We start from the raw sequence: 27,797 nt of genomic DNA, 5'->3' as shown, positions 1-27,797 counted from the left end.
TAGACCTGAACTTACCAATTCCCATAGTCAAAATCAAAGGCAATAGTAATTTCAGTTCCCTTTGGAATACTTTGTATAGAATAAATATAAAGATGTATGGTTCCATCTTGAATTTCATGCCTCACCTGTAAGTTAAAATGATCGTACATTACCATAAATTACTTTCTGCCTTCAGAAGGATCAGCCTACAATTTTGAAAATTATTCTTTTCAAAGTATTTCACAAACACAACCTGGAAAATATGTCTAATGACAAGGCTTATAACTATCTATCAGTGGTTATCAACTGGGAAGGTTTTTCAATCATACACTGCTACCCACTGCCACCCCAACCCCTAGAGCCCACAATGTGACATCAAAAAAAAAAAAATAACAATACTATATTTCATCAATTCCTATTTTTATTTTTATTTTTTGAGATGAGTCTTGTACTTTTGCCCAGGCTGGAGTGCAGTGGCGCGATCTCGGCTCACTGCAAGCTCCACCTCCCGGGTTCACACCATTGTCCTGCATCAGCCTCCTGAGTAGCTGGGACTACAGGCGCCCACCACCACGCCTGGCTAATTTTTTTTGTATTTTTAGTAGAGATGAGTTTTCACCATGTTAGCCAGGATGGTCTCGATCTCCTGACCTCGTGATCTGCCGGCCTCCCAAAGTGCTGGGATTACAGGCGTGAGCCACCACACCCGGCCTCATCAATTCTTATTTTTCACTTTTTAGCAAATCTGAAATCAGGAGTCTTATAAGTGGTGGCATCTTAGGGTTCTGTTGTTGTTGTTGTTTTGAGACAAAGCACTCTGCCATCCAGGCTGGAGTGCAGTGATGTGATCTCAGCTCACTGCAACCCCGCCTCTTGGGTTCAAGTGATTCTCCTGTCTCAGCCTCCCGAGCAGCTGGGACTACAGGTGCATGCCACCACACCTGGCTAATTCGTGTATTTTTAGTAGAGATGGGGTTTCACCATGTTGGTCAGGCTGGTCTTGAACTCCTGACCTCAGGTGATCCACCCACCTCTGCCTCCCGAAGTGCTGGGATTACAGGTGTGAGCCTGGCTCACTGGGATTACTATGCCTGGCCTTCTTAGGTTTGATGAATGCAGTAATGGTTGAGCAAATGCTACTTTTCTATGACAAGACACTATTCTAGAAACTTTACATGTGTCAACTCCTTCAGTCTTCATATCACCTTTTTACAGATAAAACTGAGGTTACAAAGCTAGTAAGTCACAGAGAAGAAATAGATTTAAGTCTGGTTCCAAAATCTGTACTCTTAGCGCGGTGCAGCAGCGCATGCCTGTAATTCCAGCTACTCTGGAGGCTGAAGCAGAACAAACACTTGAGTCCAGGAGTTCCAGGCCAAACTGGGAAACATGGCAAGATCCTGTCTTTTAAAAAAAGAAGAGAGAGAAAAAACAAAACAAAACAAAAAAACCCCACATTCTTAGCTGCAACATTATGTAATTATAAAACTAAAAATCTTCATTTTGACATGTAAAAAACAAAACCAACGTGACTTTCTACTCCACACTAAAATATAACATTAAAAATTTTACAGTAGAACATACAAAACTCTACTTTAGATTTTTTAGCTCTGTCATCTAACTTAAATCATAGCACATATTGACCCATAAACAGAGCTTCCAAGATAGAAGGAAAGTCGTCTGGTATTAGGCTGGACCTGGTGGCTCATGCCTGTAATCCTAGTACTTAGGGAAGCCGAGGCAGGAGGACTGCTTGAACACAGGAGCTCCAGACCAGCCTGGATGACATAGGAAGACCCCAACTCTACAAAAAAACTAAAAAACCATTAGTTGGGCATGGTGGCATGCGCCTGTGTTCCCAGCTACTCAGGACTCTGAGGTGAGAAGATAACTTTACCTCCTAAGGGCCCAGGAAGTTGAGGCTCCAGTGAGCCATGATTGCGCCTCTGCACTCCAGCCTGGGCAAGACCCTGCCTCAAAAATAATAATAATGATGATGATTTTAAAAGTCCGGGCAGGCTCACGCCTGTAATCCCAGCACTTTGGGAGGCCGAGGCAGAAGGATCACTTGGCCCAGGAGTTGGAGACCAGCCTGGGCAGTAAAATCAGACTCCATCTCTGCAAAAATTTAAAACATTAGCTGGGCATGGTGGCACACGCTTGTAGTCCCACCTACTCAGAAAGCTGAGATGGGAGGATCACTTGAGCACAGGCAGTCATGGAGGCTGTAGTGAGCTGTGCTCATGACACTGCACTCCAGCCTGGGAGACAGTGAGACCCTGCCTTAAAAAAAAAAAAAAAGAAACTCCAATATTTCCTCTTATAAGGATCATCATTTCTTCAACCTGCAAAGTAATTTTTAAGACTTCATAGCGGCCAGGCATGGTGGCTTACACCTGTAATCCCAGCATTTTGGGAGGCTGAGACAGGCAAATCACCTGAGGTCAGGAGTTCGAGACCAGCCTGGTCAACATGGTGAAACTCCATCTCTACTAAAAATGCAAAAAACAGCCAGGCATGGTGGTGTGCGTCTGTAATCCCAACTATTTGGGAGGCTGAGGCAGGAGAATCACTTGAGCCCGGGAGGCGGAGGTTGCAGTGAGCTGAGATCATGCCATTGTATTCCAGCCTGGGCAACAAGAGTGAAACTCCATCTCAAAAAAAAAAAAAGACTTCATAGCCAGTATCACAGAAATTTTCACAAAATTACAGACTGGGCAGTATAAAATGCAACAGTTGGAAAGTGTCTCAGGCAACCTGAGTTTTGTGCTTACTGCTCAGATTTCAACATACCCCAAGCCCCCACATCTCTCCAAAAAATTTCTATAAGCTTACCTCTGCATTGGGTGTACAAGACCGCCTGATGAATCGAGCCTCATTCCCAAAAGTCCTTGCATCAACACACATTTCTAGTCCATGAAATTTAGAGTAGAATAACACAAAAGGGTATGGTCTACAAAGAAAGAGACATTATAAGCGATTAACATTTTCAGCTGAGCACGCTGGTTCACACCTATAATTCCAACACTTTGGGAGGCCAAGGCAGGTGGACTGCTTGAGCCCAAGAGATCAAGACCAACCTGGGCAACATGGTGACACTCCATATTTACCAAAAAAAAAAAAAAAAAAAAAAAAGGCCAGGCATGGTGGTATGTGCCTGTAGTCCCAGTTAACTGGGAGGCTGAGGTGGGAGGATCACCTGAGCCCAGGATATCAAGGATGCAGTAAGCCATGATTATGCCACTGCACTCCAACCTGGGTGATAGAGCGAGACTCTGTCTCAAAAACAAATAAATAAAGGTCAATGTTTTAGTGTAATAATCTCCTGTTACTCTTCAGAGGCAAAGTGATGAAGAAATTTAAGAACACAGAGTCTAGGAAACTTCTAAAACACAGTCAAGCCAAGATTTGAATATAGGCAGTCTGATTCCAGAATTCACTCTTATCTTATGCTAGTTTACGCTAATAAGATTTTTACCTGCCCCATAACCTCACCTAAATCAAAGGCAATTAATCGAAGGTAGAAATTCCAATTTACAAAGAAAGATAAAAAGAGAGTGACTACTGCATTCACGGGATTAATTTGATGTCTTTAGAGTTCATATTTCCTGGTGCATTTAAAAGTATCTGTCTTATACACCCTGTTTCAGATCAAATCTGCTACATAATAGGGAGAAATTGCTGTGTATCTTTCATATCTTAAGTAAATACTCAAGTTATAAACAATAAATGTTTTTGATAATTGTAGGACACAGACTAGGAATGTTCTCCTCCTACGGATATGAACGTACTTCTAGACTACAGGGAAGTAACGCCTATTAGAGAATCATATTAATTCTGCATACAAATTTCAAACCAAAGAAGAGGCCTCCAATACCATTCCAATACCAACAGAGTAGGTATTGAAAGTGGTGGCAATAATGTAGGACCCAATCTAACACTGTCTAATAAAGAGGAAGGGGTTTCTCCTATGGTTACCATGGTCTTTCTCGGTTCTGGCTATTACATTACGAGGAATTATCATGAGTCCCAGATGGAAAGGGTTCCTTGTAACCTCAATAAATCAGAGTTCCTGACTGATATCCTTCTATATCCAACCTATATTGCTGTTGGTTAATCTTTGAAGTACATTGTTTTAGGATTTTCAGCAAGACAGACATGAGCAAGAGACTGAGGAATACATCTTTGCATTTTCTTACGTTGTTTTAGTTTATCATAGTTCAAAAATTATCATCAGTCACTGTTCAGCCACACTACAGCTTTAAATACTGAAATGATCATGTAGGAAAAAAAATACACATAATCACAACATCTAGGTAAAACAGCCAAAAATTCAGTATTTACCTATAGGAAATGAACATGGGAAAATAAATGAATATACCTTTTAAAGAAATACCCATTTGCTTCAAACTGTTCTCTCAACATAAACTTCCCTCTGTATTCAATGATAAGTGCATCCGGAGGCAAATCTTTTGCAGATTTAAGAATTTTCTTATTCTTTTGTATATGGCTCTAAAATCAGAGTAAATGTTGAGATTATTATAAACTTGCTTGTTTTCAGTTTAACTAAAAATACACAATATAAAACTATTTTACAATTTTTGGACAAATGACATATTTACCTCTACAGGAGGTTTGAAGAGCAAACTGTTAGTATTCAAATCTGATTTATTCATCTCTTTTTTGTCATTTCCATTGCCTAATCTCAGAGCTATTCTTTGTGCCTCCCTCTGAACACCCTCACTATACTGGTTGTTATTTGCTTCTTCATATCGATCCATCCATGCTTTGATCTTTGTCTCCCATCCAAAATTTGAACCATCAGATGAAGGATCAATCTCTGGAGCTGAACCCTAAAATCATAAACTGACCATTAGTATCTGGACTTACGGACTTACACACACACACACACACACACACAATTAATGGCAATCTATATAAAAGAACATAATATAAACTAGAAACTGCTGTTTAATGGTTTCTTTTCCAGAAATGTGGAATAATAAATAATTATGTCTTATATCACAGGGACAAAAGATACACTGTAACATGCTCCCCACATCCTATTTAATGTGACAATTTTAGAAATCTGTTACCCTTTTCTACCTAAGCCAGAAAGCTATAGTAACAGCATACAGCTGACCTCTGTGACCCCAAACAAACTTATGTTCTGGGGTCAGACAGAGGTGGGGAGCGTTCTCTCAGCAATTTTAGCATCTAAAAAACTGAGGACATACATTAATTAATTCAAGGTACTTTTTAGCTACCATCGATCATTCTGACTCGTTTATATTGATACAGTTGTTCTATGGTGAATTTATAGTATGACAACTGACTTGACTAACGCTCTAGAATCCCAACCATGCAAAAGAGCAAATTTTCAAGTTCCAAATATGATTCTGCATTCCTAAGTACAGTATAGTAATACTAAGTGGTATCAGAGACATGGATTGTAGTAATAAAGGAAATTCAAATTGCCCAAAATTATAAAATTAGAAATTGCTTACATACCTCCCCCTTTTGATTAATATTTTAACAGTGTTAACTACAAGACTAGTATATTACTCCAATTAGAACTAAGGTCCCACTCCTGGTAAAGATAATAGGCAATGATGTGGCACAAAATAAAGAGAGCATTAAGTAAAGATACAGACAAGCAAGCACTTAGCTCCTGAATAAATGACAGTTGATAACAACACCTTAAAATTAATGTACTTACCTTAACTCTTGATGACTTCCTAGATCCTTCACGAAATGCCTAAAACAAACAAGGAATTTTAGTTTTCTAAAAAACTGGACATAATTAATACTTAAGAATCAATTGGTTCATTGAAACTTAACTGAAGTGTCATAATGAAAAATTTGGTAACCAAGAAAGCTGACACTAGGAGAATGTTTAATAAAGGCATCTACTAAAATACTTTTCTAATAAAAACAGAATATGGTTGAGAGTGGTGGCGGGCACCTGTAGTCCCAGCTACTCAGGAGACTGAGGCAGGAGGATCACTGGAGCCCAGGAGTTTGAGGCCATAGTGCACCATGACAGTCTATGAATAGCCACTGCACTCCAGCCTGGGCAACATAGCAAGGTCTTGTCTTAAAAAAAAAAAAAAAGTATATAGACTATATAGAATATAAAAATCTGTATATAATATAATGCAAAGACAAAAATTTCCAAATATTCTCTGTGTTCAATATTACAACAGTGGAAAAATATTTCTGATAAAAATTGGGAAGGTATTAGAAATATAATTTTGTTGAAGTGATAAGACATGTTTTGGAAGGGAGTAAAATAATATTACTTTAATTCTCTAAGCAACTAGCAAGTAATATTTGAGCCCATAATGGGCCTTAAGTAATATGCACTGTGGTAGACAGAGCTGTATTTATTCAATAAATATGTACTGAGAGCCGACTCATCTGCCTCATCTGAAGGATGTATTTAAGACTTAATTCCTATCCCCCTCAACCCCTGAACTCCATTTAGAGTGACTAACAAATATAAACCTACAGCTAGCAATATAGATCCAAATAAATAAATTTGTGTGTAGACAATATGTTACAAGAGAGCAAGGTTTAAAAAAAAAAAAGGAGGCAAAGAACCATTATGTAAAACATGGGGAAGAAAAGCTAAGTGGACTATGTTAGTACAGAAAACTATGAAGGCTTTCTACTTTATTTTTGCTTCTGTATTTCAGTGACTAATCTCATCAAATGATTTCAAAGCAGTTTGCAAAGTTTCTTCTCTAATCTGCTTCAATCTTTAAAACACGTTAAAATGTTCAAGTTTAATTGTTTAAAAATAAAAAACTTTTGCTAGATCCTGCCACCTTTTTAGCTACCATCGATTATTTTCACTCTCCTGCCTCTCCTATAAAATTCAGTTCCCTATCCACTATCCTATCCACTCACCTAAAAACAAGCAAAAATGTACCTTTTTACATTTTGAAATGTGTTGTTCTTTCTCCCCACTTTTTTTCCTTCTTTTATCATTAACTTTGGAAACTCTTGAAGCAGTTAAAGTAATTGATGTTGGAGTATGCTGAAATGCAGTATATAATTCCACAGGAACCTCATCACCACTCTCAGTTGCACTGGTATCACCATCTTCAATCAAAGACAAAATAAAAATTATCACACATTTAATACTTCTATTTTAAACAATGAAATAAAACAACATTCCACATGACAAAGTATTGTCATCTCCATCTTTCTAAATAAGCACATTTTTTAACTTGTTCACTCACCTCACTTATACATTTACATGCAAAGCACAAATATGATTTCTTACACATTAAACTACAAAGGATCCAAAAGCCTGATAACACACTCTGGTGGTATGCCTGTGGAAAACAGGCACTCTCATGCATTGCCAGTGGAAATTTGAAATTCCCTACAAAGGTCAATTCAGCCATATCTAGCAAAATTATATATGACCTAGCCATCTCATATTAAAGATCTAGCCAAAGATAAAACAGCAAAAGTACAAAAAGACTTATGCAAGAGGGTCTTGCTGAGGATACTGTTTTTAATAACAAAAATAAAACAAAGCAGAAATAATGAAAACAATCCAAATCTCCATCAAAGAGGAATAGTTGAATAAATTATGATTATTTAAAACCAGGTGTACTGGTATCAACATGATTAAGATAAAATAAAAATTGTGGCATATGCTACACAGAAGTTAGAAATTCTGTTCCTAAAAATGAAAGATGTACTATTCTACATGATAAACTAATGGATCATATCCTTCTGAAGAACAAACATATTTTACTTTTTTAAACCAACAGGTTAGCTATGTGCAGGAAAATTATGGCTGATTTAAATTATTTTCTTCTCGTTTCCATTTTATTTCCTAAAGTACATACATATTTATTCTATAATATGTGAAAAGAAATACTTAAAATCTATACCAGAGATTGCACACTATCTGTACAATCAACATTCATCAACAAGGTATTTACATTTAACTAACAATATGCAGACCATTTATTCTCTCAGTCACACGAATTTTAATTTATTGTAGGTCCTTTTTACCTACCTGACATATTTTCCCTTTTCCGGCGTTGTAGTAGCACTGCCCTCTCTTTATCCAAATTCCTACATTAAAAATTAGCATAATTATTTATCAAATATATGAAGCAGATCTGTCTTAAATGTGATAAACTTTGTAATTTATTTAATGTTCTTAGTGAAAAACCAACAGTATAAAATATATACAATATCCCTTGCAATACAGTTTACGTACAATCTAATAGTAGCAGTGGATGCCAGATAGGTGACTCCATTTCACTCTGTTAAGACTCTTTTTTTTTCCGACTGGGTCTCACCCTGTCACCCAAGCTGGAGTGCAGTGATGCAACCACGGTTTGCTACAGACTCAACCTTCCAGGTTCAAGGGATCCTCCCGCCTCAGCCTCCTGAGTAGCTGAGACTACAGGCCTGCACCACCACGCTTGGCTAATTTTTTAATTTTTTGTAGAGATGGGTTGCCCAGGGTGGTGTTGAACTCTTGGATCAAGTGATCCTCCCACCCCTGCCTCCCAAAGTGCTGGGATTACAGGTGTGAGCCATAGTGAATGGCGAAGAAAATAATTTACTTAGGAAACTAGTATTTTTTTCAAACCGAACATTTAAAGCAAAAAGTCTGGGAAAAAACCAAACCCATAATGTTAACAATGTAATTAAAATCACAAATTAAATTTCTTAAAGCAAATGTATGACACTGAATTACATTGCCTGTTATTATTTTCACTTTTGAAATAAATACTGAACTTTTTTTTTTTTTTTGAGATGGAGTTTCACTCTTGTTGACTAGGCTGGAGTGCAATGGCACAATCTCAGCTCACTGCAACCTCCGCCTCCTGGGTTCAAGCGATTCCCTGCTTCAGCCTCCCAAGTAGCTGGGATTCCAGGCATGCGCTACCACACCTGGCTAATTTTGTATTTATAGTAGAGACGGGGTTTCTCCACGTTGGTCAGGCTGGTCTCAAACTCCTGGCCTCAGGTGATCTGCCTACCTTGGCCTCCCAAAGTGCTGGGATTACAGGTATGAGCATTTAACAATTAAGTGATAATACTTCATTACCCTCTCCCTACCTCTACCCATGAACTACATCATCCATAGTAATTCTTTTACATTTCCCCCCACCCTCAACTTTTTCATTATATATAGTTTAGAGGTCAGATAACAGATAATCCTCAGGTGGGAAAATAAGAGCTCTAGATTATTAGGATTTCTACAGACTTGTCTTAATGTCAACCAGGAAATATACCTATTCTAGCATCACAGATATAGAATAATAAACATCTCAACTAACTGCCCTCCTAATGGTAAGTATTTTTGGTTTTTTTTTTTGTTTATTTATTTTTTTTTTTTGAGAAAGAGTCTTGCTCTGTCGCCTAGGCTGCCAGGCTGGAGTTCAGTGGCGGGATCTCACCAAGCTCCGACTCCCAGGTTCACGCCACTTGGCCGCCTAAGCCTCCCGAGTAGCTGGGACTATAGGCGCCCATCACCACACCCGGCTAATTTTTGTTTTTATATTTTTAGTAGAGACAGCGTTTCACCGTGTTAGCCAGGATGGTCTCAATCTTCTGACCTCGTGATCCACCTCCCTGGGCCTCCCAAAGTGCTGGGATTACAGGCGTGAGCCACCACACTCGGCCTCCTAATGGTAAGTTTTTAACCAACTTTTACTGAATTCATCATCAGATATTTAACCCCATCAAAAATTATCTGGCAAAAGACTACTATCATAAAGTGAAACAAAACCACAGAGATACCTCACTCAAAGTAAGAGGAATGCACACCATAACTATGCTGAAATTACCATTTCTCACCTAAATTAAACTGGCAAAAATGCAAGTCTGCCAAATACTCTGTTGTGAGGCTTGGGAAAGCGGACATGCTTACCCATTACTGTTTGGAATTCAAAACTGCAGGCCGGGCGTGGTGGCTCACGCCTGTAATCTCAGCACTTTGGGAGGCCGAGGCAGGCAGATCAAGAGGTCAGGAGATCGAGAACAACCTGGCTAAGATGGTGAAACCCTGACCCTGGCTAAGATGGTGAAACCCTGACTCTACTTAAAAAAAAAAAAAATATATATATATATATATATATATACACACACACACACACAAATTAGTGGGGTGTGGTGATGCATGCCTGTAGTTCCAGCTACTCAGCAGGTAGAGGCACGACAGTGGCTTGAACCCAGGAAGGGGAGGTTGCAGTGAGCCAAGATCGCACCACTGCACTCCAGCCTGGTGACACAGCGAGACTCTGTCTCAAAAAAATAAATACATAAATAAATAAATAAATAAAAACTGCACAGCTCCTACTGGAAGGAAATTTGACAATCTAACAAAATTTTATACATACGTTTATCACTATACTGAACAATCTCACTTATATCTACAACAAAAGACCCGAAACAACTCTAATGTCCACACAAAGGCAACTAGCTGAATAGAGTACAAAAAAGAAAATATAGTACATTGAAGCTATATCAGTCCATGTCTACATGCTACTGTGATCTTCAGCATATATTTTTAAGAGAAATGTGGTGAAGACTCTATAATATGCTACTGCTTATCTAAATAAGGAGGGAAATACCAATATATAGATACATATCTACATATAATAAGCAAGCAGGGATGAGTTAGACTTAACTTGCTTTACATATTTGTCTACCTTGCTTTACATATTTGACTTTAGAAAGATAGAATACTTTGCTTTACATATTTGACTTCCGGTCTAACTTGCTTCATATTTGAGTTTAGAATGATAGAATACTTCTTACATAATTATAAAGTATATAATTATAAAGGTAAATAAAATGTAAAAAACAATTCTGTTTTTGAGACAGGGTCTCCCTCTGTTACCCAGGCTGGAGTGCAGTGGCACAATCAACTCACTGCAGCTTCAACCTCCCGGGCTCAAGCAATCCTCCTACCTCAGCCTCCCAAAGAGCTGGGACCACAGACGTAACCATCACACCCGGGTAATTTTTGTTTTTTTTTTTTTTTTGAGACAGAGTCTTGCTCTGTCACACAGGCAGAGTGCAGCCATGTGATCTCAGCTCACTGTAACCTCTGCCTCCCAGGTTTAAGCAATTCTCGTGCCTCAGCCTCCTGAGTAGCTGGGATTACAAGCACCTGCACCATGCCTGGTTAAATTTTGTATTTTTTTTGTAGCAACAGTGTCTAGGCTGGTCTCAAACTCCTGACCTCAAGTGACCCACCCATCTCAGCCTCCAAAAGTGCTACGATTATAGGTGTGAGCCACTGCACCCAACCAACAATTCTTAAAAAACAAAAATTACTGATTACTCCTACATTTCTGGTAGGAATGTAAAACGGAATAGCCATTATGGAAAATAGTCAGACAATACCTTAAATACCTAAACATGCAACTACCATATAACCAAGCTGCTGCTCTCTTGGGCATTTAACCCGGGAGAGTGGGGGGGGGGGGTGGGGGCTGGGGGGAGACTCAGGTTCACACAAAAACCTGTAAACAAATGTTCACAGAAACTTTATTTGTAATAGCCAAAAAAATAGAAACAACCCAAATGGCCTTCAATGGGTGAATAGGTTAAAGAAACTATGGTACATACATACTATGAAATACCATCCGCAATAAAAAACAATATCATGATACATCCAACAAATTGGAGGGCTCTCTAGAGAATCATGTTGGATAAAAAAGTCAATCGCAAAAGGTCACATACTGGGTCAAATGTATGTAACATTCTTGAAATGACAAAATTATAGAAATCGATTACAGAATAATAGTTGGCAAAGTTCAGGTGTAGAAGCTGGGTATGACTATAAAGGGCAGCATAACTCCTGATAGTGACAGAAATGTTCTATAAAGTGACTGCATTGATGCCAATATCCTAGTTGTGATATTGTATTAATAGTTATGCAAGATGTTAACACTGGAGCAAAACAGGTATAAGCTATCTAGGCTCACTCTACATTATTTCACAACTGCATGTGAATCTACAACTCAGAACATTTAATTTTTTAAAAATTAATAAAATTAATAACATAAACAACATAAGTGTGTATTCAGTTAGTGTTATAAACACAAAATTATTTCAAGAGACTTAAAACACAATATTGACTATAAAACCCTCATATACTATGCCCTATGGGGGGGAAGTACTAAACTGTTTTACACAATCATATTGTTGGAGCTAGTGTTAGTGGTGTTGTTACTCCAAGACTATTATATTCTTGTGTAGGATTAAACAGTTAACCAATTGTGAGATATTCTAATTACATTATTCTCTGTATTGTTGACAACTAGGATAAACATGAAACAGCTACATAAAACTTGTATTCCTAAATTTCAATCACAATTATCAGTATAAACTCATGTATTTTATCTTAAAGAAACAGATGAAACATACTACCTAGCTTTGTCTACTAAAAAGACTAGGAACAGTGACCAATCTAGTAGGAAAGGGCATGACTAGCTCTCCAATCCTGGTCTTGTAAGCTAACTCTGAATTTGGGGCACAGAAGTGCAGGATAAGCCTGAGACATCTTGTAACACCAGATAACTTCTTTGCCATCAAGTACCACTAGGGTATTGTTTAAAGGATTTGATAACCAGCTTGAAGAGGTTCCTAGTGACCAGAAATGGAATGAAATTTAAGCATCAATAAGGGTAATAACTGCAATAGACTGACATCCAGTATGGTTTAAATCCATGAGTTCATAATGACACTTAATTTTTCATTATTCTGAAAACGAGTAAATAAAGGCTAAGACTCAACAAGCATTTATCCTGCCTTTCCTCAATACGTTAAGAGAACGGAATAGTTAATATAGAGACGTGGCTGGCCAAGGTGGCTGTCGCCTGTAATTCCAACACTTTGGGAGACCAAGGTGGGAAGATCGCTTGAGCCCAGGAGTTCTAGACCAGCCTGGACAACATGGTGAAACTCTGTGTCTAAAAACAAATACAAAAAACTAGTCAGGCATGGTGGCGATGCCTGTAGTCCCAGTTACTTGACAGGCTGAGGTGGAAGGATGGGAGAATCACCTGAGCCCAGGAGGCTGAGGCTGCAGTGAGCTGTGGTCACACCACTGAATGTAGCCTGTTTGACAAAGTGAGATCCTGTTTTACAAAAAAAAAAAAAAAAAAAAGACAGAGAAGCTTGTTCCTATAAAAATATTCCAGCTGATAAGTAATGAACAACAGAATTAACATACCACTAATTTGCAATCCCTAATAAATTAGTGGACCTAAGGACTATCACTGGCTCCCAACATAAGACAACCAGAAATCAGGTTCCATCTGGTAAGACAACACAGTCTAACTATGAAAATAGTCTTATATATATATATATATATATATATATAAAAAAGAAATTGAACCTAAATCTGATCAAGCCTATAAACACCTTCTTACAGAACAGATCAGGGAAACTTGTGAAATCATGAGAAAACAACTGGCAAAACTCATCAGGACAAACAGCCGAGTTCCCCAAACAAGCACACTGTAATGGTGACCAGGGGTGGTAGGGAGGGAGGAGTAGGTTTAGAGACTTAAGAAATGAATATCAACCAATCAATATCATAACTATGGCTGGGTGAGCCAGAGATTTTGTTCAATGTATAATAATGGCTTTGTGATTGTTTTTTTGAGACAGGCTCTCACTCTGTCACCCAAGCTGGGGCACAGTGGAATGACCATGCCTCACTGCAGCCTCCCAAGAGGCTAGGACTACAGGTGAGTGACACCACGCCTGGCTCATCTTTTGTATTTTTTTTTTTTTTTTTGGAGACAGAGTCTCGCTCTGGAGTGCAGTGGCCGGATCTCAGCTCACTGCAAGCTCCGCCTCCATTCTCCTGCCTCACCCTCCCGAGTAGCTGGGACTACAGGTGCCCGCCACCTCGCCCGGCTAGTTTTTTTGCATTTTTTTTAGTAGAGATGGGGTTTCACCGTGTTAGCCAGGATGGTCTCGATCTCCTGACCTCGTGATCCGCCCCTCTTGGCCTCCCAAAGTGCTGGGATTACAGACTTGAGCCATCGCACCCGGCCATCTTTTGTATTTTTAGTAGAGATGGGGTTTCACCATGATGCCAAGCTGGTGTCGAACTCCTGGGCTCTTGTGATCTATATAATTTGGCCTCCCAAAGTGCTGGGATTACAGGCCTCAGCCACCTCGCCCAGCCGGTTTGTAATTATTTTTGTAAAAAGAATTCTTTGACAGACATATTCTGAAATATATATACACACAAATACATATATACTGTAATATACATGGATGAAATAATATGATATCTGGGATTTGCCTTAAAACAACACGTAAAGGGAGAAGAAACACACGGCAGTATACATGGGACAAGAATGTCGATAATTACTGAGGTAGGGTGGTGGAAACGTAGGTTCATTATATATTATTTTATTTTTACATAAGTTTGAAATGTCCACAATAAAAAGATTTTAAAAAACAAAAAAGAAATGTGGAAAAAACATATTACAAACAGGAAGAATGACAGATCTACCAAATTCTTTAAGGGAGTATTCATCTAGTAACTCTTTAACATAGTGCATTCCAGTTAAAAAAGATGCCATCAGGTAGAAGATGCACTATTATTTTTTGCATCATTAATAAAGTAAAAACCCTATGAACTATGACACATTATTGATAGAAAGATATTTTCCTGATTTGAGTTGTCAGAATACAAAAATAATAGTAAGAATACACATAAAAATGGAAAAGTGTATGTTAGAATCGATAAAATACAGTGATCTATTAGTCCTTTTTTTTTGAAAAACCAGACTGGGTTTTGCTCTATCACCCAGGCTGGAGTGCAGTGGCACAATGAAAGCTCACTGCAGCCTCAAACTCCTGTGCTCAAGCAATCCTCCTGCCTCAGCCTCCCAAGTAGTTGGCACTACAGGCATGAGCCACCATGCCCGGCTGTGATTCATTAATTCTTTAACTTGAATTCATAAAGGAGTTTCTGTTAACTAGTATTACCTCAGTAAAATTACTGGCAATGTTACCAGACATGTGCAACTTACCTAGGCTGACAACGTTCACATAGATATGTATCAGGAATATGCTGCCTATCAATCCCCATGCAGTCAATATGTTGCCAAACGCTTAAAAAAAAAAAAAAGCAGAACATATGTAATATTAAGTCATCCTTAAATTAAGATTTGATATTCCATTTAACTATCATTTAATAAGCAACTACTTTGAGCTTAGCACTCCTAAAAGGGACTCTGAGAAACTCATAGAAATGTGTCTTCAAGCAGATAAAATTTGAGATGTAAAAGCAAGAGGACAAATATAGGATACATAAATGTTTAAAGCAAATACAATTTTAAAATATAAAGTGTATAATTTATTCTACAAATATTATTAGAAATCACAACGTAGAGATGGCCACACTACTTGTAATTAATGAGAAAAGCACCTTGGAGAATAATGAACTTGACTCGAACCTCATTTGGGAAATAGTAAGCTATCAGTGTAGCAACATTTATCAAATATCATTTATCAGATATGAAGAGAAGGTGGCCACAAGGTGCTTAACATATATGAAGAGAAATATTCATTTTGAGAAAAAGGAGGAGGTTAAAATTGGATTAGTGAAGTACAGTCAGATTATTTAGGACTTGGAATGTGCAGACGTGTGTAGATTTCCTCTGTCAACAGGTAACAATTAGAGGTGCTTTGGTGGCATGTAGTATTCAAAGAAGTTAAGAAACTGCAAGCAGAAAGACCAACTAAAGAGATGTTTCCAACATTCCACACTTGAGTTAAAGGAGGGCAGAACCAGAATTAACGCCAGAGAAAAATAAGTTAAAGAATATAAGAGACATTCTATGAAGATAGAGATTAAACCTAATTACTTTTAATGGAATACACGGACCAGTTTGAGGCAAATTTCTTAATTTGTTATTATTGTATTTTATTGCCAAGACTAATTTGTCTAAAGTTGATATGCCTGACTCCAAAAATAGTCTTAGTTATTCTTTACATAACAATAAACTACTTCTAATATATAACTACAGTAGCTTCCCCTTATCCATGGTTTGCTTTTCGTGGTTTCATTTACCTGTGTTCAACCACAGTCTGAAAATATTAAGATATTTTCAGGAAGAGGGAGAGAGGCGGGCAGAAGGAAAGAGAGAGAAGGAGAGAGACAAAGTCCGCATTTACTTCTATTACAGTATGCTGTTATAATTGTTGTTAATCTCTTACTGCATCTACTTTATTAATTAAACTTTATAAATTAGACTTTATCATAGGTATTTATGTACAGGAAAGAACAGTACTGTAGGGTTCAGTACTCTCTGCAGTTTCAGGCATCTACTGCGGGTCTTGGAACATATACCCCAGGGGAAAGGAGGGACTACTGTACCAAACTAACTGCTATTGTGTTGTTCTTTACTTTTCAACTGAGAATGTTTGGGCAAGAACTGACAGAATGTGAAATAGATATCAAAGTGGAAAAAAGATGTGAAAAAGAAAAGTAGCGCAAATGACAAGGGTTAGAATAACAAATTAAACTAAATTTGTGGGCAAATAATGATGTCATGCAGACAACAGAAGAAACAAAGCCAGAATATGAATAAATAATCAGAGCTGTGGATGTCAGACTTCAAAGAGATGAGTATAAGTAGTAGGAACATGTAAAAACAATGAGGCAATGTAAAGTAAGAATAGAACCTTCCAGGAGACTACAGGCTGAGCAACAGAAAAACAGAATAACAAATATTAGATTCATAACAAAAAGTACTATCTGAGAAGTAAATAACTTGAATAATCCAAAAACTGTGAACTGGTCCTTCAATAATTTGTAGATGGATATAAAAACTCTTAAGGACATTTCTACTATTCTCTAATAGAGATAACTGTATATTATATATAGACCATCGCAGTTAAAAGAAAAACACTGCTAAGGTTATATATATATTAAAATAAAAATTATATACCAAATGGTATATAATTTATCACATTAGACAAGATGAGCCAAGAGAAAGCTTTTTTATATGATTGGCTACAATATGATTTGACATTTTCTACTATGAGGAAAGCAAAGTGTCACTGAAGTTATTTTTAGTTTTTTATTTTACCTCCTAAATAAATTTACTGAAGTCATTATTCATGGTAGAATGTGTTACAGGTAATGAAAATTTATTTTTACATTTGGAAAGATATTACAACATGTTTTTATTATTAAGATAAACTCAAAGTGTTAATATTAAAATTTTCCATAAAAATATCAAATTTTACATTCCACTTAATATTTGAATTTCTCATTTTTTGGCAAGAGTAAACAAACTTTTTGAAACATAATGCTAACTGCATGTTTGTATCAATAATATTCAACTCCTAATCACCTAATCTAATAGATGGGGATAATATTGCAAATAATGCAAAGTAATACTTGGCTTTAGGGTCCATTTTTATACTTACATTCAAATATGGGTATATGCCATACTACATCACATCAAATAATTAAGCAACACCATAATGACCAGACGCAGGAAATTCTGTAAAGTTCCCAAACTTTCTTGCCCTCTACAATGCACTGCTTAAGTACTCTCCGCTTCCCACTCTATGCAGGGGATAAACTCAGTAACTTTCAGGCTGAAATCCTACTGTTCCCTCTTCATCCTCCCCAAATCCTTCCCCCGCATCAAAAAAAAAAAAAAAAAAAAAAAGGAAAACAAAAATGAAACAAAACCCCACTTTCTGTCCCAATCACACCTTCTCTAGGGGAGGAGGCCTTTCTTGGTGGCTGAACCAGGGTTGGGGGAGGGGAGACTGGTTCTGGTTCAAGGAGACTCCAGAGTGCTGCAAGGTTCAAGTCAAAAGGAGGTGAGAGAGTCAGGTCAAACAAACATCAATCAAAATGTTTACTTTCCCCAAACTGGAAAATCACAGTTGACTAAGCACAAATTATTCCAAAGGAAATACAAATGACTAAATTCTCTCATTTCTATCTCGTCTACTGCTATATTTATGTACTTGTACTACTACTGAACTAAGTGAAAAGAAAAATGTGATCCTACATGAATAAGTTCAGAACGGACTATTACTCAGTTAACAACAGGGACTTCTAGTAAACTTTTTTCACATAGGAGGCTTTTTCTAGGACTGCATCAATAGTAGAAGTCCCACTTAAAATATGTATTCATTAATTCCCTTGAAAGTGACTTTAGTTATCTTTTCCAACATTACCAAAGGTTATCAGTATTCAAGAAAAATAAAATAATGGTGTAAAATATTTTACCTGCATTTGTCACAACAGATCATGTATCCATCATCATGTGTAAAACCACATATGCACCTGGTTACATCAGTACCATAACTTCCATCCTCAGATGTGCTGATTGTAGTAGCACTGGAAGTTTCATCAAAATTAGGAGTGGTAAATATGCCTACTTCGTTTTTGCTAATAAGGACTGATGGAGGAGGGGAAGCCGGAGGTGTTGGAGGAGGACGAGCACCATAATTATGGTCCTGAATAATTAAACACAAATATAGCACAATATTATTTAACTTCAACAATGATATGAACCAAGCAACTTAAATAAAATTCAACCCTTAATTTCAATACTCAAGAGATACGAGATTGGCTCATTCCTTCCTTAATACCATTTTAAAAATGACTTGGTGAAGCCAGATATTAAACCACAGTAGTAAGTGAATATATCTATCTACAAAGTGGGAGTGGTCACATTCACATCCAAATTTCATTCCTTCCCTACCAAATCATAAGATATCTTCACAGTCCTATGGTCACATACATAGCTCCACCTCCAAGATGAAAGAAGATATTAAGATGTGAGAATAGAAGTGTTAAAAAAAAAAAAAAAAAAGGAAAACAGAAAAACACACATCTCAGAAATATGGAGCCTAAAGAATAAAAAAAAAGACATATTTATCACTATAAAGAATATAATACAGGTTTTTTTAATTTAGTAATTTTTATTCTGGTCCAAGTAGTAAACATCTCTCATAATTCTACCTCCATAGTATCACAAATGTGTTACTATGTAATTACATTTGAATCTAAACGCTGCCTCTTACTAGATATGCAGTATTTAATAAATTAGATAGACTTTCATTTTCTCACCTATGAAATAAAAGATGAAAACTACATCTCATGAAGTTGTTTTTAATGATTAAATAATATATGTCTGACACATAACAAGTGCTCAATAAATGGTAACTATAAAATTTATGATATAATTCAAAAACTAAAAATTAAAAAATTAAAACAAAATTAATTACTATATAATTCAAAACCAGTAGTAGGTAGTACAACACAACCTTATCTACATTCTCTTAGGAAGTAAAGAAATATCAAACTATTAACAGCATAAACTGCAAAATAATAAGAGAAGCTCTTCACTTTTATAGAACTTCAATCCCTTAATGGTTAATGAAAAATTAAACACCTAATTATTTTGATAGTATGAAACAACCATGCTTTTTAAACACGCCGTTTTAAGCACAATATCACACGCATCTACTTTCAATATCCAAATTTAAAAATGTTTCTTCAAAGAAATGTTTAACACTTACCGCATAGGGCAAACCAATGTAACTGTGTGAATGATGTGAGCTGCTGGTATATAACTGGTGGGGATAACTGTTGGATTTCTCAACTACCACAGGGCTAGCTTCTACGGATTCTGGTCTGGGGGGAAAAAGTTGCATCAAAGAGAATTCCATTCATTTTTTTCTCTTAATCAATTTAAATGATAAAGTACTTACAGTAAAATATTGGCTATACATATACAATACCTACTTATAGCAGGTGGATGCACTATAGATAAGATATATCCCATCTAGATTATGTGTCATAAGCAAACTTCTGTTTAATTAAGTAAATGTCCCCCTCCAAGGTCAAATATAGTTTCCCTCTCTCTCATTAAAAAAAATTACTAGAGGCCAAATATTATTTAATAAACCCTACGGCACTGAGAAAACTAAGCAAAGGGGTGCAAAGAAGTGGTAGAAATAATTTAAGCAAGACTAAAACACACAGAATCTATATGGACCTCAAGTGGAACTGAAGTATGCATTTCAGTGTTCAAAAATATACGCATGTGTTGAGTGTGACCAGATATTAATATAATAGTGTCTTGAAAATGTCAGTAAACTTAACGAATAGGAAGTTTCACAATAAACCAGGATTTATGCCTGAAAAAAACATAAATAGCCACCTGTAAGATGAGTAATTCTGGTCTTAGATGATGGAGACTGACCAACTACTGATACAACATTTGCCCACTGTTGTTGACTTACAAGCTCCCTGGCCTCGCATTTTACACACATCACTTTCCCAACTTCTTTACTCTTACCAATCCTCCTGAGCTCTATTTGGTTAATTCCTATTGATCGACGAGGTTGTGAACCTACATCTGAGGTCAATTCACACAAATTAATCTCTCCCTTGCAAATACTCAATAACATGATTTGTTTCTGTGCCTTTGTTTTACAAAACTATAACATCACTTGAAAAATTTTTCATGACAATCTTTATCCTACCTCCTATTCAAAACTTTCCATTAGAAGTTAGTACTATTTGCACTATTATTTAGTTTAAGAATTTTTAGTGGTTATATTCTGATTCGTCATGAGACTATCAGCATAAAAAACTTTTACAGTCAACTGCTTCTTAATATACTGTCATCCCTTCACCAAGTCTCAATTTAGCTCTCAGTGGCTGCTGTTGTAAGCACTGTGGGCCAGAATTAGCAAAAAGAGGAGGCATAAACTGAGGTTATCAAATGGTTCTAAAGGAGATTGCAAAGAGTCTCCAATATGTTCTGAATACAGTCATCCTTTGCTTAACGTTGGAAATATATTCTGAGAAATACATCATTAGGTGATTTCACTGTTGTGTGAACATGACAAGAGTGTACCTTACACAAACCTAGATGGTATAGCCTACTACGTACCTAAATGGCATAGCTATTGCTCCTAGGCTACAAACCTATACAGCATGTTATGCACTGAATATTGTAAGTAATTGTAACACAATGCTAAGTATTCTGTATCTAAACATATCTAAACAGAAAATAAGGGCTGGGTGTGGTGGCTCAGCCAATGATCTCAACACTTTGGGAGTCTGAGACAGGAGGGTCACTTAAAGCCTGGAGTTCTGGAATAGCTTGGGCAAGATAGCAAGATTTTCTCTACAGAAATTAAAGATTAAAAAAAAACTAGCCAAGCATGTTGGCACACGTCTGTAGTCCTAGCTACTTAGGAGGCTGAGGTGGGAGAACTGTTTGGGCCTAGAAGTTTGAGGTTACAGTGAGCTATGATCATGTCACTGCACTCTAGCCTGGGCAACAGAATGAGACTCTGTCTCTAAAAAGAGAAAAAAACATGTACAGTAAAAAGACAATATAAAAGATAGAAAATGGTACACGTGTAGAGGGCACCTCCAATATAATTTTACGGGACCACCATTGTATTATGTGGTCTGGTGTTGACTGAAACGTTGCTATGTGTGCATGACTGTACCTTGAAAACCAATATTCACCTGTAATCTCGGCACTTTGGGAGGCCGAGGCAGGTGGATCATGAGGTCAGGAGTTCAAGAGCAGCCTGGCCAAGATGGTGAAACCCCATCTCTACTAAAAATACAATAAGTAGCCAGGGGCAATGGCAGGCACCCGTAATCCCAGCTACTTGGGAGGCTGAGACAGGAGAATCGCTTGAACCCAGGTGGCAGAAGTTGCAGTGAGCTGAGATCGCGCTACTGCACTCCAGCCTGGGGGACAGAGTTGAGACTCTGTCACAAAAAAAAAAAAAAAAAGAAAATAAAAGAAAATCAATATTCAGCTAATGTCTATGCTGTTACATTAAGAATTCACTTATTCATTATTTTAAAATAAATGTTTCTTAATTTCAAAATTAATAAATGCTCATTGTAGAAAATCTAAATATAGCAGTAATAAGGAAGTGAAAGCCCATGTCTCCACCCAACTCCCAAACATTCCCATGTTAATACTGCCATGTATCTTTCTCTAAACTTTTCTATGCATCATTATATCTACACAATTTTTGCTTTATAAAATCCGAAAATATACTCTATGTATTCGTGATTTACTTTTTCCATCTTTAAATATCAACATATATACTTAATTCTTGGTAATAACTGCTTATTTCATTATAGGAATATAAATTTAACAATTTCCCCTACTGGTAGATAATGACATTACTTCTATTTTTCACTATTAAAAGTATTACTGCAAATGTACATCCATTTATCTTTTCTGCATAAATGACAGTATTTCTATAACATGAATTCCTGGAGGTACAATTGCTGAACAAAAGGGCAAATGCCCATAAAACTGACAGATACTACCAAACTGCCATTGATTACAACAGTGACACTTTCTAAATTCTTTAAAAATTACATGGAAGGAAGAAGTGAAGTTTTAGCAATGATTTACAATACTATTATTAAAGCAACATGCAGGAACTGTGGCCAGAGCACAAAGATTCACTCTTAAAAATTTAGATCAAACTCTGCAAAATGTATTACTAAAAGGTGTGGGCAAAACTTGGATATTTTGGAGTAGCGGCCATAACTTTTGCAGTGCAAAACTAGCATGAATTTCTTTTTCCTTCTTCCCAAATGTAAGGACAGAAGTGTTACATTTCTAAGTGTTATATATACTTCATAATTATTTATAGAAGTGTTTATATAATTATGTATCAAAACATAATCCATGATGCAGTGTTCATCCTATAGAAAAATGAGATTTCACACACACAATTTTGATATCACAGTCAGAGAGTGAAGAGCTTATACAGTGGTTTATATTCATTAATATACTGCTTTGTATGTTCTTTTTTTTTTTTAACCTGTCAGCAGAAAGTATGTATATGTTCTAAAATTACTGAATCCAAAAAAGATTTTCTCTTTATCCATGGGAAATTTCCCAAAAGATATTCATTGCATACTCCAAGAATTCAAAATGTTCAAAAATTTTCAAAATGGTCAAAATTAAACTGCAATTACTTTTGCACCAACCTAGTAGCAGGTAATGAAATTATTCCCAATATATAAGCAACAAGGTATGGTCAAAACCACCATAATTTGTAGATGAAGTCACCTTTTCCAAAACTCTGAATTCTGTTTCCAACAAGTAGAATAACCGAAATGCATAAAAGGGGATTCTAACATGCAACTCAGCTCTGTAACTAAAATGGTAAGTATATTCTCTTGTTAATACATAAGCCCATACTTAGGTGCTGACTGCTTCTTTTAGAAATTTCCCAACAGCTAAAAAATGCAGAAGGAATAAATAAATGAGAAAAATAACTACACTGCAACCCTTAAGAGGTTATATATCTAGGCAACAAACAACCATGGATGCTGAAACTCTTAGGTAAAGGTTGATAGGTAGACAAGATGACAATACCTGAATCTGTTGATCATTATTATTATCATTAGGAGTTAGACAACCAAGCTTTATTTGTCTCTCCTAATGCTATGTGATAGGAAGTACACAGTCCCACCTACAAAATATCATACTGAAAAAAGAAAAAGAGAAAAGGAAAAGAACAGAACTTGAAGCTAATTATATCTCTAAATCCAAATACCAGTTTATCAGAAATATGGGGGAAGTAGAATATTACATGACACCAGAAGGAGGCAATCAGCCAACTCCAGAATGTTAAAACTTCTATAGGCCAAATTTTCCAGTTTCTTCACCAAGTCTACAGCATAAAGGAAAACAAATTTTAAAAGAGGGATGTTGTTATAGATGAAGAGAGATTCAAGAGACATTTTAAGCAAATGCAGTGTGTGAAATTTTGTTTGGATCCCAATTTGAACACATTACAAAAAGATTTTTGAGATGAGTGAGAAAATCTGAAGATGAACTGGATATTTTATGTTAATTTTGTTATATAATAGTACTGTAACAGAACAAAAAAGTCCTTAACTGTTAGTGATAGATAACTGAATAATACATGGGTGAAATAATACCTGGGTGAAATTGGAATTTGTTTTAAAATACTTAAGAGGCTGGGCGCAGTGGCTCATGCTTACAATCACAGCACTTTTGGGGGCAAAAAGGGAGGATCACTTGAGGCCAGAAGTTCATGACCAGTCTGGGCAACACAGCAAGATCCCACCTCTACCAAAAAATGAAAAAATTAGTCGGGCATGGTGGCTCACACCTAAAGTTCTAAGCTTCAGCTACTCAGGAGGCTGAAGTAGAAGGATCACTTGAGACAGGGAAGTTGAGGATGCAGTGAGCTATGATCATACCACTGTCAGCCTAGGTTGAGAGTGAGACTCTGTATCAAAACAAGAACAAAAAAACCAACTGAAAGACAGATGAAACAAGATTGGCAAAACTTTGAATACTGCTGAAGCTAAGTAATGGCCACCTGGGATTACTATTCTGTTTTACATACCATCATGTATATATTTGCATTTCCATACTAAAAAGTGGAAATAAAAAAGTTCCTCAAGCATTTTTATCTTACATTTAATATCTCTATACACTGGGTACCAGCAAGAACAGTAGTCTATCGTTTTTCCTCCAACTCACAAAGATGTCCTCGGCATTTCTAAACCCCTATTTGTAGAATATCTCTTAACCCTTACTCCTTAATTTCAACACATTTTTCAAGGTTTATTTCAAATATTCTTAAAAGAGCCCTTTCTTGACTGCTTCAACTCCCTAATTTTAGTATTCATGAAGCACTTCTTTACTGTATTGTTACTACTTTTCACATTTTTGTGCTCTGCTAACAATCTTCTATCGTGCATCTATTATTTTTTTTTCCCAAACTCTTTCTTAATGAGACATTTTCTCCAGTAGAAAGAATGCCATATTCACTTCTGAACTTGAGGTTTTTTATTTGTAAAGTGGCAATAAGGATATTTGCTTTACCTCCTTCCCAGCAAAATGAAGTTCGAATGATATAAAGGATGGGCAAATACATTTTCTCAACTATAATGCCTTACACAGATACATTACGCTACTTATTTGTTCAGAATTTGTTCTCAAGTACAACTACAAATACTCTGAAGCTCCTTAAAAATTGTTTTATAACTTCAGTTCATAATAATTCAAACTTCCAATAGAGTGATTCTATGTACAAGCCCAACGACACCTGTTTTCAATAAATCACTAATTTTGCTAGAGGAGACAGAACCTATTACCCTAGTAAAAGAAATTTACTACAAATAATATATAGGAAAAACCCAGTAATGCTGGAGGAAGACAATACCCCATGCATATGCAAAAAGACAGGAAAACATGGCAGGTGGAATCTTCAAGTAGTATGTAAAGGTCAGACTTCAGGAATAGTGTTTATTCGTGTAAGCAGTCTCTCAAAAGCAAGTAATATCTAAATGCCTGTAATAGATAGAGTCAGATTTTCCTTTGGAGGTTTGGATTTAGAAAAGCATCACAATAAACTGTATCTCTCTGTGATCTTATAAACATCTGACACAAATTCAAGTACTTGCACTGAAATCTCATGGCAGCATTTGGTATAAAGTGGTAGTGATCTGGAATGATCCCAAATATACTTAAAATTTTTTTTCTAGCTCCAAATTAAATAGCAAATTTTTTAAAACATCAAAAAGCTCACAGAGACCCCCAGAGACTACATTCATTTAAACCACTTTGACAGCACTGATTAAACAAATATTGAGGGCTTAATGTTCACTAGCGACCATCAGAGACACAAAGATAAGACACTGTCTCTGCCTTCAAGGAACTTACAATAATGTAGTTTTCTTTCAATCAACAAACATTTGAGCACACAGTAAGTACCAGGCAGTGAGATACTGTACCAAATGCTAGAAATAAAAAAATAAAGTGGTCCTTCTTAAGAAACTGACTTACAGGCAAACAAACAAGTGTAACAATAATTACAGTAGTGCCATCAGAGGTATGCACAGGAGCCTTCATAATAGTAGTCACATTTAAGCAAGTTTTAAAGAATGGCAATTTAACAAGTCCATGAAATAGAGAAGGCAAAGAGATGGAGAAAGTACTCCAGACAGAAAGCACACATGCAGTCAAAGCTATCAACATGACACATTTAAGCACATTTCTCTAAGCATGATCTACAGACAACCAGCAGCACAATTACCTGTAGTGCAAGTTGTTACTTTTCACAGCTCTACTTAAATGTAATGAACCAGAATGTTTAAAGATTGGACTTAGAAATCTACATTTCAATAAACATCTTCGATTTTACGTTCACTGAAGTTTAGGAAGAACAGACTGAAGAAGAATTACTAAAATTCAGAACAGTTAAAGGAGTGGAGGATGTGCCAGAGATGAGAATAGACAAGGACTAGTTCAAGAAGAACCCTGCATATCCAGCTAAGGAATGAATATGATCTCTTATCCTGAAAAACTACACAGAGGGCCAGGCACAACAGCTCACACCTGTAATCCCAGCACTCTGGGAGGCCAAGGTAGGAGGATGGCTTCAGGCCAGCTGTTTGAGACCAGCCTGGGAAACATAAAAAGACCGCATCTCTAAAACAACAACAAAACAAAAACAAAACAGAAAAATGGCCAGGCATGGTAGCTCACACCTGTAATCCCAGCACTTTGGGAGGCTGAGGCAGGAGGATCACTAGAGCTCAGGAGTTTGAGTCCAGCCTGGGCAATATAGTGAGACTCCATCTCAAAAAAAAAAAAAAAAAAAAAAACCACATAAAAAGAAAAACAAAAACTACACAGAGTCACTACTGGTTTCTCTCTCCCAAGCAAGTTAATGATGTAAGTGGAGTAGTGTTATGACAAAATAAAACTAAGAGCTTGAAATGTGAGGCTGGGTAATCTGTAAATAACTCTCCTAGATTCAGTAGGCTCAGCAGAAGCCCTGAAAATGATCAGAGCAGGTAAAAAGTACTACCTCTCCAAGACTCCTTCCATCATCCTCACTCACAAATAGGTACATTTCCTCTGCTCAATCTAATTCTTCACTTTTCTGAAAAGCACTTGGCATTGTGTCTAGTTTCAAAGTGATCCTCCTGAGTGTATGGCATCCAGGGTCCAAATTGGTAACTTTTTTATTTAACAAAGAGATATTAAAATATGCAACTTGCGGGCTGGGCGTGGTGGCTCACGCCTGTAATCCTAGCACTTTGGGAGGCCGAGGCGGGTGGATCACCTGAGGTCAGGAGTTCAAGAACAAGCCTGACCAACATGGTGAATCCCCGACTCTACTAAAAATACAAAATTAGCTGGGCATGATGGCGCATGCCTGTAATCCCAGCTACTCGGGAGGCTGAGGCAGGAGAATCGCTTGAACCCGGGAGGCGGAGGCAGCAGTGAGCCAAGATTGCGCCATTGCACTCCAGCCTGGGTGACAAGCAAAACTCCATCTAAAATAAAGGTAGGTAGGTAGGCAGGTAGGCAGGTAGGTAGGTAGGTAGGAAGGAAGGAAGGAAGGTAGATAGATAGATATAGATATAGATAGATAGATAGATAGATAGATAGATAGATAGATAGATAGATAGATAGATAGACGGACGCACAGACAGACAGATAGAGCAACTTGCTTTTACAACAAATAATTCTCCAATTTTTTCCCTTTTTTTTCCTTGAGTTCCTTCAACTCTCAAGTACAGGGCCAACTACCTTAATGATTTGCCTTCATTTTTTTATGAGTTATAGAACACAGGGTACATTAACCATTGTTAGGTTCATCAGACACAATGACCTGTGAAAATAAAAGACTTTGATGAATCTATCAATTACACTACCAACAAAAGTCATTAATTCTCTTGCCTTTTTAAAAAAAAAAAAAAAAAAAATTTA

General features: G+C 36.8%; 1 protein-coding gene across 2 annotated transcripts in view; it reads right to left on the bottom strand.

Moving 5' to 3' along the window:
- The window catches only part of KMT2E (lysine methyltransferase 2E), a 99,811-nt gene that overhangs the window by 31,987 nt on the left and 40,027 nt on the right, over positions 1–27,797 (bottom strand). For both annotated transcript variants that reach the window (XM_025381144.1, XM_025381145.1), the window contains 10 exons: positions 19,555–19,669; positions 18,257–18,486; positions 15,030–15,110; positions 8,021–8,079; positions 6,914–7,086; positions 5,699–5,737; positions 4,602–4,832; positions 4,361–4,491; positions 2,815–2,932; positions 16–125 (listed from right to left, as the gene is read on the bottom strand). In XM_025381144.1, the coding sequence (XP_025236929.1) occupies positions 16–125; positions 2,815–2,932; positions 4,361–4,491; positions 4,602–4,832; positions 5,699–5,737; positions 6,914–7,086; positions 8,021–8,079; positions 15,030–15,110; positions 18,257–18,486; positions 19,555–19,669 (1,287 nt within the window). The remainder of the gene's footprint in view (positions 1–15; positions 126–2,814; positions 2,933–4,360; positions 4,492–4,601; positions 4,833–5,698; positions 5,738–6,913; positions 7,087–8,020; positions 8,080–15,029; positions 15,111–18,256; positions 18,487–19,554; positions 19,670–27,797) is intronic.

Source organism: Theropithecus gelada, chromosome 3, assembly GCF_003255815.1.
Source record: "Theropithecus gelada isolate Dixy chromosome 3, Tgel_1.0, whole genome shotgun sequence".
NCBI lineage: Eukaryota > Metazoa > Chordata > Mammalia > Primates > Cercopithecidae > Theropithecus > Theropithecus gelada.
Note: the sequence above shows the minus strand (reverse complement) of the source record. Positions and strands in the feature narration are given on the sequence as shown.